The following is a 13,848-nucleotide window of genomic DNA, read 5'->3' as shown; positions in this document are numbered from 1 at the left end:
AAATATTTATACTTTAGGCCAAATGATTATGGTCCTTTTTGACTTTAGGCTAATTCGCCATTTTTGGTTGGAGGGTTTTTGAGGTCTGAGTTGGGAAAATATTGTTGATCTTTGCGTTATTAGATAGGGGAGGGTTGTAATATTATGGTGGTATTTATTTTAGTTGTCAAATTTTAGCGGGTTGCTTATTTTTGACCTGGAGGTTGTAAAGTTATAGTTATAGATATGCCTGGAGTTTAATATCTATCGGCTAATAGGTTGGTGTTAGAGATATAAAAGCTGACGGCTTTGAGTGAATCCTATTGGCTGAATCTGAACTAAAATTGTTGCGTATGTTTCAGCAAGTTATCTCGAAAATATGAAAGTTCAAAATGATTTAGAAATGTAAAAATTTTTATTTTTTAAAATCAAAGTTGTTTTTGAAATGTAACTTTCTTTAAAATTTTAGATTGTGGGATGAATGTTTTGTAATTTTTACGTGGTTGATTTCTAAGTCGTGATGATTCTCTGTGTTTTGATTTTTCTACTTGTTCTTGTGTTAAATTTTTTTCTATCATTTTCCTGTTTTTTCTTTCTTTTTGAGATATTTTTGGGTCTGGCGTTTTTGTATTGTTTTGAGTTATGGTTTGTTTTTGATTTTGTTTTTCATGATGAACGTTGTCCTGTACATTTGTTTTTTTTTGTATGTGTATAATTTTGAATAACTTTTAAACCTGTAAAAGAATATAATTGAGTTAATTCGCGTAGTGCGTATTCTTCTGGTCAGTAAGGTAATAAATTGTTACGATTTTGAACAATTTCTTTTTTGGTTGAATCTGTGAGTTTGTATGTTATTTCAGTGGTTTTGGCAATTATTTGGTATGGTCCTTTTCGAAGTGGTTGTAATTTTTTAGAGATTCCTTTTTGTGTATTAAAGTTAGGTATTAAAACAAATGTTCCAATTTTTAAATCTGTGGCTGGCGTAAAGCGTGAATTAATTTGGTTGTTAATGTTTTGCCTTTGTAATAATTTCTTTGTTACTTATTGGTAAATTTTATTGTGTTTTTTTATCTCTATTTAATATCCATGTGTGCCGGAGGCTAATTTTAGAATTTGTGGATGATGAAAATGATCTTCATCATGTGTATGATCTTCATCAAGGTAGGTTATTACAAATTGAATCTTTATTTGGTTGGCAATAACCTTGTGCATTTTTATGTGCATTTGCTGTAAACATAATTGGTTTTCGTGGCTTTTGATTAAAAACTATTTCATATGGTGACATTCCTAAAGTTGTCGTAATTTGTGAATGATATGATAAAGGAAATAATTTTACATCTGCTGACCATTCTGTGTATCGTGTATCATTTCCATTAAGGATACATCTGAGATATTCTTGTATTGAACGGTTCATACCTTCGACTAATCCGTTTGTCCAAGGTGCATGAGATGTACGTGGTTTATGTTTAATGTTGTATAAGTGACATAGTGTGATTATTTCATTATTAATAAATTCTGTACCGTTGTCTGTAACTAGGATTTCGGGTAATCCGAATTTTGCTATCCAATGTCCATAAAGTGTTGTGTAAGCATAATAAGCATTACAATGTGGTACTGGGTTGAGTGCTACATAATGTGTGAATGCATAAACAATGACCATAATGTAGGAGTTTTTTTTCTGAGGATGGTGAGATTGGTCCTCTCGTGTCGAATGAAATTCTATGGTTGAAATATAAACTTTTTCCTTTAAAATCTTGTTTTTGTGCTAATTGTTTTTGATTTGGATACGGTTTGTTCAATTGACAAATTATACAATCATAGCATAATACTTTTATCCAAATTGGGGCATTTGGAAAATAAAAATTTTGTGTAAAGTTCGAGTATGTTTTTTCTGATCCGGAGTGTCCCTTTGTATTTTGTGTAATGGAGATGTTAAAAGCTATAAGTATCATACTTAAAGGTAGAAAGGGAACTTTAGAATCATTTAATTTATATTCTAAAAGATCTGTATTTTCATTAATTGTTTTGTTGTTAAGTTTTCTGAAATATCGGAGGAGTGTTTTGTTTCCTAAAATTGTGATATCAGCTTTCACGGCCTTAGTTTTGTATTTCTGCCATGATTTTAGTTGTCTAATTACTGGATCGAGATTTTGATATTGTTTTAAAAGTTCAAGTGTAATTTTATCTGTTGGGGGAGAAAAATATTGTCAATTTCTAGTTTTGATAGAGGAATTGTGTCAAGTGGGTCATGGAGGTCAAAAACTTGATTTATTGTGTATTTTGAATCATTTGTTTGTGGTCCTGGTAAGTTTATTTTATCGGTCATATTTTATTTTTCAATTAGTGGAAAAGGATCTTTTTTATGCGAGTGTTGTTTTATTCGCTTTTGCTGAGTATTATTTTTTATCCATTGTGAGTATGGAATTGGTTTAAAAGTTGATGATCCTAGTAAATCAACTCCATAGTGATTATTTTGGCAATCTAAGTGGAAAATGTTGTAGATTATTTATTTGTGATTGATCAATGTCAGTTTACTCTGCGTATTTGCATTCTAATCGGGGTGATGTTTCATTTTTTTTGAGATAGAATTTAATATTTTGTGGTATTTCAACTGTATTTTTTCGTGTAAGTAATTCAGGTGGCGTATTTCTACTTAATGTATCTGGTAATGCAAAGTTTTTTCCTGCTGTCCAAATTATATGTAAGTTTGGGAATTTTATTAGATTTAATTGAAATCTATAAACTCTATGACTAGGATTTGATTTTTGTGTAAAGAGAAATATAATTGGTTTGTGATCTGTAAATAGAACTGTTGGGTGTTTTGATCCAAGTATCAGAAATTCATATTCTGTAAGTGTATAGATTATAGCTGTACATTCTCTCATTAGAGTTGAGAGTCGTAGCTCTGCTTGTGTAAATAATTGTGAATTTGCTGATATAAGATTCATTTTATTTGTTCCATGATGTGATTGTAGCAATGCTGCGCCGATGCCAAAATTTGAAGCATCGCACATTGCATAGAATGGTTGATTTGGATCTGGAATTGTGTTTGAAATTTGTTCTGTCAAACGCTTTTTAGTTTCGTCAAATCGTGTTTGATGTTCAGTGGTCCATTCAAAATTATTTTGTTGTCTGAGGATGTTATAGAAAGGTCTTAAGTATATTTGCATTTTGTAAACATGTTTACTTGAGAAATTCAACATTCCGAGGAATTCTTGAATTTTCTTTTTATTTGTAGGTGGTTGAAGTTTTTGGATTGCATCAATGCGTGATTTTAATGGAGTGATAGTGTTTCGTTCAATATTATGTTCTAAAAATTTAACGCGTGTTAAGAAAAAATGTGATTTATCGGGGGCTGTTTTCAGATTTTCGTTCTGAAGTATTTTATGATATTATTCTAAGACTGTAAACATTTCGTCTGTGATTGCATAAAAACATCGTCTAAATAGGTGATTGCAATTTTCTTGAGTATTAATGGTCTAAAAATTTTACTCATGAAAGCTGAAAAAGCTGCTGGTCCTATGGATATTCCATAGAATAAGCGATTAAATTCATATTGTTGATTTCCAATAACAAATTGTGTTAAACGTCGTGATTATTCATCTAGTGGCATTTGATTATATGCACTATTCATTTCTGCGGTTGTGAAGTATTTACCATTTTTATCTTTGTTAAGATAACTTGTATTGGTTCAATAGGCCAATTGCAATTTGATTCGTCAATTAGTGAATTGAGGTATCTAGCGTCTAAAACTATTTTTAGTGATTCGCCTTTTGCTAGAATGATAACAGGGTTAATGAAGGTGTTTCCTTTTGGTTGTTTTTCTTTATTTATTTGTGAGATAATTTCGTATTGTTCTAAAATATCAAGTAATCTATTTACCTTGTCGTCTAAGTGAATCGGTACTTTACTTGCTCTATGTTTTTTGAAAACTGCGTCAGGTTTTAATGGGAGATGTAGTGATGAATTGATTTTTCCAACGTCAAACTTTGATGTTGCGTAGACTGTTGAATATTTTAACAGTTGTTTTGCTAATTTATCAAATTCATCTTGTGTGATTTGTGAGTGTTGAAAATTAAACATTGTTAAAAATTTTTGTTGTTCTTCTGTGTAATTTGTTATATTGAATGTCGGTTTAAAATATGGTGTTTTTGTGAAATAATCTGTATTTCTTTTTTCATTACTTATTGTATTATTTATGGATAATTCTTCGTCAAGAATTGTTGATTGACAAATATCTAATAGTTGTAATATATTATTTACTCGATAGGCTATTTCAATTATAGGTGAAATTGTAGCATTTGTTTTGCAATATCCTAAAAGTCCTTAGGGTAATGTTTTTTGATATGGTGTATTGTTATACACATGTAAGAAAATAATATCGGAATTCGTATTTTTTGAGTATTTTATAGATGAGATTGTAATTTTGAAAAATTTGTGAATAGGTTTAAATTCGAAGTCTTACATAAAAAGTTGTTGTTTGTTTTGACTTTTGTCATACTGATGAACTTGTTTTATTAAAAAATTATATATATTTCCTGATAGTGGTTTCAGGTGTTTCCGTTTTTGATTGTAAATGGGGAAAAATTTTGAGAAAAATGGTGGTTGTTTGTTTAATCTTTGGAAGAATGTTAAAGCTGTGTTTTTTGTTTTTGTATATTTGTCTTTGATATAGATTCTACTATTTAAGATGTTTATGGTTGGTATATATTTAGTAATAAATGGTATGCCAATGATATTGTGCTTAATATCAGTAATTTGAAATGTTTGTTTAAATGGCTTGTTCAGAATCTTGTTTTGTTCCATTGTTCTTGTGGGAACAAGGAATAATTGGATTATTCCATAGTTTACTAATGTTGATCCTTGTGCTGTTGCTAATTTACTAGATGTTTCAAGAGGTGTTAAATTTGGGTGTAGTGTTTTAATTTCATTCCATGTGGGAATATTAATTATATATGATTCTGCTCATGAGTCGATTAAAAAATCAATTTCAAGATCTGGTGGTTGAAATTATTACTTCTTGGACTCTCTAGGAAAAGTGGGATTGTCCAAATTTTTTCTTTTGGTTGTTCTTTTTGTATATTTTGATAAATGTGTTTTGTGTTTGAGCTTTGTGTTTCATCTTTTTTATCAGGTTTAATTACCGTGTTAATTTCGTTTACTTCTTGTGTAGTTTGTGTATTATTGTTAATGGGTCTAATGTAGTAATTATGAAGAAGTTTAAATTGATTTTCATTGATATGTGAAGTAAAAGTTTGTTCGTATATGATAGGTTCATAGTCGTTTTCGACTGTTATCATATTTACCGAGATGGTATTATCTGTATGACTCTCAGTGTCTGATGATTCACAATTAATGTGGTTTAGTTGTAGTTTAGTACTTCCTGTGTCATCAATACCTGGATGGTCTGAAGTTGTTTCTTCATTTGTTTGTACTTGATTAATGTGTCTTTGATGTTTTGGTGTGTTAATTCTATATCGATGTTTAGAATCGGGATAACGGTTATTATTCCTATTTGGTGACTGGGAATAATTTCTGTATCGATTATTGTAACTTGAGTTTCGATTTTGTGAATTATTTTGTGATCTGTTTTGATAGTTATCATTTGATCTGTTATAATTTGATCTATTATATGAGTTATTCCTTGATCTATTGTTTGAATAGTTCTGATTTCGATTGTTTGAATAACTTCTATTCCTACTGTGTGAATAGTTTCTATTTCAGTTGTATGATGAGTTTCGTGATCTATTATTGGAATAGTGTCTATTCCTTGGGTTTGAATGGGAACTGGATGTAGAAACAAATTCTGTTGTGTTTGGATTCGATCGTGAATAGTTATTTTGGTTATTTTGGCTATTCGATCGGCTATGTTTGTTTTGTGAGAATTTTCGTGAATTTCTTTGTTCGGGCGATCTACCTCTATAACTTGAGTTTTATGGTGATTGATTTCTTGAGTAATTTAAGTTACTTGGAAGTGGTTTTCCTGAACTATTATTACTATATATATTTTTGTTTGGTAGATTCTGATCTTTTTTCATGTATTGATAGAATGATTTATTTGGTTCTTTGTGCTTTTGAGGTTTATTCTGATTGTCTTTCTGTTTTTGTCTACATTCGGCGATACTGTGTCCGTATCGTCGGCAGTAATTGCACCATTTTTTGAAAAATGGTTTGCTTTTAAAATTTGGGTTCCTTTCATAGATGTTTAGTATTTCAGTGATTTTTTCAATCAGGTCTGTGTCTGATTTTTGTATATTATTTTTATGTGTAGTATTTGTTTCAATTCGATTAACATATTGTAGTTTTAGATTTTCTGTTTCTTCGAGTTTCATTGTGTTTTCTGCTTGTTCTAATTTATCTACTAATTTTCTAAAATCTAAATCTGGTTCTCGAATTGAGGAAGGATGAGCTGCTCTCTTTTTTATAGCTATAAACAAATCAACCCCCCCGAAAAATTACACAAAATTTAAATCACGTATGTTCCTATTATTGGTATGTTATTTGTGTATGGTATTTGTGTATTTTTTATTTTTCTAGACTGTTAGTCCTTACGATTTTTTGGTTAGCTTAAACTGGGTCTTTGTGTTCAGGGTTGGAGAGAAAAGTATATCGATTCCGGGGAATGATTTTTTACTTTCTCGTGGCTAGTCTAAGTTAAGGTGTTAACTTACTTAATCTTACTTAGGGGTAGTGATTGTGTTCAAGGGTTGGAGAACCACCCCTTAATAAATCGATCCACAAGGTTCAGGTATAATTAGAACGCAAGTAGTTCGTTAGATACTATTTTAAACTTACTAAGTCGAAGATCTATCCTGGGTCTGGTAAGAGGAGGTTTCAAGTGAAGGATGAATAACCGAAGTTCTTCACTGTTTAGCCTAATTTGAATGGTTAGTGTTATTAAAAATTTCCATTAGTCCTGGGTCTTTTGAAAAGGTTGGGTAATGAATCGACGTTTGAGGTCGTTAGACACTTGATAAGTGGGTGGGGGAGAACAAAAGTGTTCTTTTTGATCCAAGGATAAGCCTTGATGATCAGAATTAAAAATTAATGAGATAGAAAATTTATTAAGGTCCAAGGATAAGCCTTGATGATCTGGTTTAAAATTAAATAAATTTAAGTTTAAAATGGTTTAAATTTATTTGATATAAAGTTTTAGTTTTTTATGCTGTTAGTTAGCTTATGATTGCTGTTATGTTTAGGTGATGAAGCTGAAACGACAGGATGATTTATATATACTAACAATTTATTATCATGCTACTAATTTTTATTTTTATTTTCAATAAATATTTTTCAAATAAATAGGTTTTATATAATACTACAGAAGTTGAGAAAACGACTTGAGATCTTTTTATCAATCGTTATTGTACATTAATAATTTATTTAGCGCCTTAAATAATCATGAAGACTTACTTAAAAATTTTATGTTGGCAAATGAAAATCTAAATTCATTGCTAATAAGATTCTAAATATAAAAGTTTGTATTGGCTTTTGCCGTACAACCATGAAACTAAATGGTAAGTTTCTCTGTAGTCGTATGTCGTCTCTCGTCCGAGGTCTTTTTCCAATACCGGGTAGTTTTAGTATTGTGCGGAATATCGGCTCTGATCTATTGAGTCGTAGAGACATTTCAATTAAGTTATTATCGTGTAACATTTTGAAAATGTTTTGTCTAATTTCTAATCTTTTTTTGGTTAATTCTAAGCTATTAAGTTCTTATTCGAGACTTATGGTCGCACCAGATGAGTTAGGTCCTTTTGGTTAACTCATAGAGTAATTTCGGATAGTGTACACCGTCTGCTCGTCACGCTATTTTATTTTCGGCCGGATAGATTCGTGCAATTTCTTAGTCTAATACCGATCCTAATCTTACTCTTATATCTACTAGTCTCAGGGTGTTTAACTAGTCTCTGCTAGGCTCAATAGATCTAGAGTATACTGGTTTATTGCGGCGGCTGAAGTTCTCTTGGAGAGGCAACTAATTTCTAAGTTAAATCAAAATCTCTCTGGTGCTGAAATTACAAGTAATTTCAGCACTTACAAATAAGTGGGTTGTTAGTTGGATGGATTATGATTGGTTAATATTAAATATTTTACAGTGGTAAAATATCTAATTTATCCAATAATAAAATGTAGTTTAGATCAGGTTCCACTACATTGAATAGAGGCAAGCTATTTTATCTTATTAGTATGTCACTAGATACTATTTACATGAGTTGAAGCGGCACTTGGAACATAGAGCTTTAATTACTTGTAGAAACTTCAGGGCTTTGCCTTGATTCAAAAAGTTTTCTTTGTTCATCGTGTAGTTTTTTATTACTCTATGACAGGGGCGGATCTAGGATTTTCTCGAGGGGGGGGCGGATTTTCAAAAAATTTTCCAAAATTTTGACGACCTTTTTTTTTTTTTTTAGGTCGACCAAATTGATTTTTCGAGCTCTCCCAAAGCACTGTTTTGCCCCTACTTTGGCTAAATTTTCTGCGCCGCAGGATAGTTTTTGAAAAAACAGTCAAAAAAGCCGTTTTTGGGCAATTTTTGAAAAATGTTGACAAAAAAATTGCGTTTTTTTGGCGCGCGCTCCCCCTCAAAGTTAGTATATATTGGCGCCAAAGGCGCCTTTAGAAAAATTTTAGGGTCGGTCGGCCAAAAATGGATTTCTGAAAAAGTATCAAAGGGGGGACCCTTTGGGTCGGCAGGGGGTCGAATCCCTGAGGGGGGGGGGCGTCCGCCCCCCACCCTAAATCCGCCCCTGCTCTATGATAACATTAAGTTAGTTTTCAAATGGAAGTTTGAATCTGGGGAGAAACCGCTTTTATTTGGCAAACAATTACAATGGGCACGTAAAGTTTCAATAGTTTTTCTACAAAACAAGAAAACAATCAAACTTGAAGAATCTTTGTTAACCAGAATCATGTTTTAGCACACCAAAATTTGGCTCTTTTCCACTTTTTCACTCACTTTCCAAATTCGATTTTGAAAATTTCTGTAATATTTTCATAATTCAATGAAACTTGGCATTGCGAACAAACAGAATACTGTCAACAGATTTTTTTTTCAAACGTTACATCGAAACATCACGCATATAGCCAACATAACGCGTATAAACAAATAAAAATCAATTTTTTGAAATTCGGTGGAGGGGGACAGAAAAGAGCCTAAATTTCCAGCCCAAAAATGACAACTGAATCTTTCGGCAGAGCCTTTTACCTTTAATATTTTAAAAACTATGAAAAAGTAAAACTTGAGATGTTGAAATAAGGGACTGTTGAAATGTTGAAAAGAGCCGCCTTTAGCCATAATAACACGTAAAACAAAAAAATTAAAATGAAATTTTGGGGCGTTATCTTCCCTCCCCCTCATCAGCGTGTTTTTACAAGTAAATGAAATATTTGCGTTATTATATCGCTATAAATGCTTTTTAAAAAAATTGTTATACCTAAACTGGTAAAACCACTCGTTACGCCATAAAATTGATGACCAGGAAAAAGAAAAAGAGCCGATGGGGAAGACGTTGAAAAGAATCACATTCTTGTTGATTATTGGAACTTTATTGGGGCAAAATTAAGCTGTTCAAAAATTGTTTACACGGCTTTTTGCGTGTACTAAAAGTTGTAAAAACTGGTTCACCTGTTCACGCTGTCACGTTTTGATGCAGTTTACAACAGAAAGTAATTTTAAATAGATTTTCACATATTGATGTTTTATTGCAGTTTTGGCTCTTTTTTCAGTTTCCACCGTGTCTTGTTAACTACAAAACAAGATTTTCGAAAAGTTTTCACACGGTAATTTGTATGCAAGAAATGTTGTAAAAATATACTCTAAATGCAGTTTATAACATGAAAAGCCGTTTTAAATAGACTTTCCTATAATGATTTTTAGAAAAAATCAAAGAGGTAGAAACTTGATAAGAACCAATCACTGTAAAACATGTTCTACTTTACTGAGTATTTTATCATTTCGCCTTTTCGTTATCCCAATACTTATTGCGACAAGCTGCAACAAAAGACAGCTCGCAATGAAAGACAGCTTGCATTAACAGACAACTTACAAAGAAAAGGCCGCGTGTACGTTTTTCAAGCTTGCCAACAGAGGGTAGGACTTAATACAAAATTTGAAGCTGGCTATTGCCGCGAGCGAGGACTCACGTCTAGCGCTGTTGCCGTTAACCTTATCCCAAAACTCTTATGTTGTAAGCTAATTTTCAAATTTAGCTTTCCTACCTGAAAATTTGCTCGTTTTTCTTTGTTGCGAGTTGTTTTTTGTTGCATGTTGTTGCGGTACTGTCTCAATATCTTTGTTATGCTATGTTTTTTGGCTCTTTTCTTTCCTCCGTCCTCCCTCTTGCGAGTTTTTTTAAAAGTTTTTTTCTGTTTTGATTGTCTGATTGATAAAAAAAACTGGCATGCTAACCAATTAGGGCATGACAAACATATTTGTTTTCCATATCGGACCTTGTTGAACTTCTCGTATAACAGACAGCTTATATGAGGTAGGGAAGGGGTAGAAAAAATGACCGTTTCTGCAGTTTTATCTGTGATAAAGGCTCTCTTCCACCCCCCCCCCCCCCGAATCCCGAATTTAAGTTTCAGTTTGAAAAAAAAAATACGTTGTCATAATATAGGCCCTGACAACAGATCTGTTCTTCATACCTTTCATCGTGAAATCACGCATTCCGCCATAATAAAACGTAGGACAATTGAAACAAAAAATAGAAACTTTTGCTCTTTTCTAGTTTTCAGGTTGAGTATGCATACCAAATATGTTTGTCGAGGCCTTATTAATCTGTATGTAAATTTTCATAACAATCGGACAATGTGGTCAACAAATTTACATGTAAAACTTTGCAGGTGGGGGGGGGGGGGGAAGAGCCGAAAAGTCATTTTAAATAGACTCTCATACAATGAATTTCAGAAAAAATCAAAGGTGGAACTGGAAAAGAGCCTAGTTTTGTTACTCACTTTTTTGCCGGCAGCGAATAATTTGTCGAAGGTCTCACTAGTCATAATAGGTGTCTTATGTATGAAAGGCTTCACTCGATCATGTGCCTCTTCGATCTCCTGAACGTCTACAGTCATGTTTGAAAGTCAGAGTGTGTCTCTTAGTTCTTTGGAAACTCTTTTCCTTCGTTGCTTTTCTTCTAGCCGAATAAAAAAATTGGTAGAGAAAATTGGAGCCTTTTCTTTATATACAGCTCCCCTCAGTCTAGTAAAACAAGAAATATAGCCCACTTGTGGTACTATTTTACGACAGCTACTTCTGGTGGACCAATGCTAAGATTTCCTAAAGAAGCCGTTGGATAACATGTACTTCCTCTTTTCCACCCCCCTTCTTTTCAGTTGTCTTATGGGCTCTTTTCCCTTTTCCCCCAACTCACATAGGAATCAACTTTACTGTGTAACCAGGGGTCTTACAAGGTTAAGTTTGAAAACCAAACATGTTCGACACAGCCTAATTAGTCCACACACCAGTTTTTGCGACAATCTGACCATGTGAAGTAGCTCGTAAAAATTCGCAAATGGGGGTGAAAAAGAAAAAGAGCTGCCTTACGTTTTATTATAGCTGAATGCGTAATTTTACGATTAACAGTATGAAGAATAAATGTGTTCAAAATAATTAGTTCGTTAGCCATGCAAATTTTCATCACATTATGACAACGTTAGTTTTTTCAAACCTGAAATTCATATATGGGAGAGTGGAAAAGAATCCCATTTACCAATTTTTAAGGGAAAGCCGCGCCGAAAAAACGCAATTTTTTTTTTTGCGAAACGGCTAAAAAATTTGAAATAAAAATGTTGCTTTTCCCTCCTCCCCACACACATAAGCATCAATTTTGTAGTAAAACGAGGGGTTTTTCAAGATTAAACATGGGAAATAAATATTTTTTTCAGGGCCTAACAAGTCCGCGTACCAATTTTCATGACAATCGACCGATTTGAACATAAGTTATACTTATAAAAATGTGCAGGTAAGATAAGGAAAAGAAGCCATAAAAATTGAGAAATTAAGTAAGAAAATAATGTCCGCGTCCGCCGCTTTAACAACGTTTACGCGTGTTGTTGGAGTGTGTAAAAAGGAAAAAATAGGAAAATGTTTTTGTTCAGAATAGTATATAAATGTGATGTGACTATTTAACCTGTTCAACACACCATTTTTAATATAATGAATTCGTATTTGTCTTTTCTTCCAGTTTGGAAAAATTTTCTGAAATTTCATTTGCCGACAAAAGCTAATTTGAAAGGGATTGTGACGGTCCTAATCAAAAAAATGCGTCAGCGTAAATAAGTGAACAAATTTTTACACTCATATCATGTAAATTGCCGTATGAGCAACCGTTTTTTTCCTTTTCCCCTACCTCACATAAGCATCAATTTTCTGTAACGAGGGGTTTTACAAGGTTAAGTTTGAATATTGAATATGCTTTTATGGCCTAATTAGTCCATATGCCAATTTGTAACAATCTGGACCATATGAACAGAAAAATTACTTCTCCAAATTGGCAGTTGGGGGGACTTAGAGCTGAGCAACCTTTGAACAACCTTAGTTTGCAACTTTACGAGGAAGGGGACCGGGAAAGAGCCCTTATTGCTGATCTTAAGTTTTCAACTTGGGTTGGGGAAAGGGAGGTTTCCTGTAAATGTGCTTTGAAATGAGATTAGTAAAATGCAAATAAACTTTGTACGATGAAAAAGCTGAGAAAAATGCAGAAGTTTCCAGATTATTTTTGAAATAAAAAAGGGCTCTTTTCCAGTTCACAGTTGTAGATTTGCTCACCACCCAAGTTTCATTAGATTATGACAACGTTGAATAAGTTTTTCATAATTGAATTTGAAAAAGGGAACTGGAAAAGAGCAAAAAAAAGATAACAAATTTAGGTTCTTTTCCAGTCCCCCCCCCTTTTGATTTTTTCTGATTCTATAAAAAGTCGAATTCAAATGACTTCTCAGGACAAAAACTGGAAACTGAGCCGAAATTTAGGCTCTTTTCCAGTTCCCCCCTTTGATTTTTTCTAAAAGTCCAATTCCATAAAAAGGCGAATTCAAATGACTTATCAGGACAAAAACTGGAAAAAAAGCGAAATTTAAACAAAGCATTTTGTTAGGAAAAGAGTTGGTTATATGAACTTTTTTTTTGCTTTTCTTGGTTTTTCTGTTTTTTTATAGTATTAATTTTTTTATTATGTTCTTATAAACATGGTCGCGGTAACGCGCAGATGCACGTGCTTTTTGCAATGCATCCTCAGGCAAAAAAAGTTCATCATTGATACCACTAAAGGTTTGTTCGCTCTTCTCCAGTTTCCCCCTTTCAAAAAACCGAGTTTTATGTTTGTTTTACGTGTTATTACGGCTAAATTCGTGATGTTACGCTATAAAGTATGAAGAACAAATTTGTTGACAGTTGTCAATTCATTCGCCACGCCAAATTTTGTTACAGTATGACAATGTTAAATAAGCTTTTCAAAATTGAAATTGAAAGGGGGGAACTGGAAAAGAGCCGGTTTGTTTAATGATGAGATGTCCCAGCATCACAAAACGGCTAAATGTGTTACGGCTAAATGCTTGATGTTACGCTGTAAAGTATGAATAACAAATCTGTTCACAGTTGTCGATTTGTTCACAACGCCAAATTTGCATTATGACAAGGGTAAATTAGCTTTCCAAAATTGAATCTGAAAGGGGGAGGGAAACTGGAAAAGATCCCACAAAAAACTTACTCACTTCCAAAATGTTGGCAACTGTGGTGCCTAAAAATTCAAAAATAGTGTGTTAGTGTGTGGCGCTTTTTTCCACTTTTCCACGATTGATTAAATTTCAGTTTAAGAAAAAATATTAACCGTTGTCAAAATGCAATGAATTTCGGCGAACAAACTAACA

The 13,848-nt window shown here is 32.7% G+C and overlaps 1 protein-coding gene across 1 annotated transcript in view; it reads right to left on the bottom strand.

Moving 5' to 3' along the window:
• Positions 1-11,493, bottom strand: part of LOC134848678 (probable serine racemase) — a 29,406-nt gene extending 17,913 nt beyond the window's left edge. Inside the window, exon 1 of the mRNA XM_063866195.1 lies at positions 10,936-11,493. Within this exon, the coding sequence (XP_063722265.1) occupies positions 10,936-11,052 (117 nt within the window). The 5' untranslated portion in view covers positions 11,053-11,493. The remainder of the gene's footprint in view (positions 1-10,935) is intronic.
• Positions 11,494-13,848: the final 2,355 nt, after the last annotated feature.

This window comes from Symsagittifera roscoffensis, chromosome 6 (assembly GCF_963678635.1).
Source record: "Symsagittifera roscoffensis chromosome 6, txSymRosc1.1, whole genome shotgun sequence".
Taxonomy (NCBI): domain Eukaryota; kingdom Metazoa; phylum Xenacoelomorpha; order Acoela; family Convolutidae; genus Symsagittifera; species Symsagittifera roscoffensis.
The sequence above is the reverse complement of the archived record's forward strand: the minus strand, read 5'-3'. Positions and strand labels throughout refer to the sequence as shown.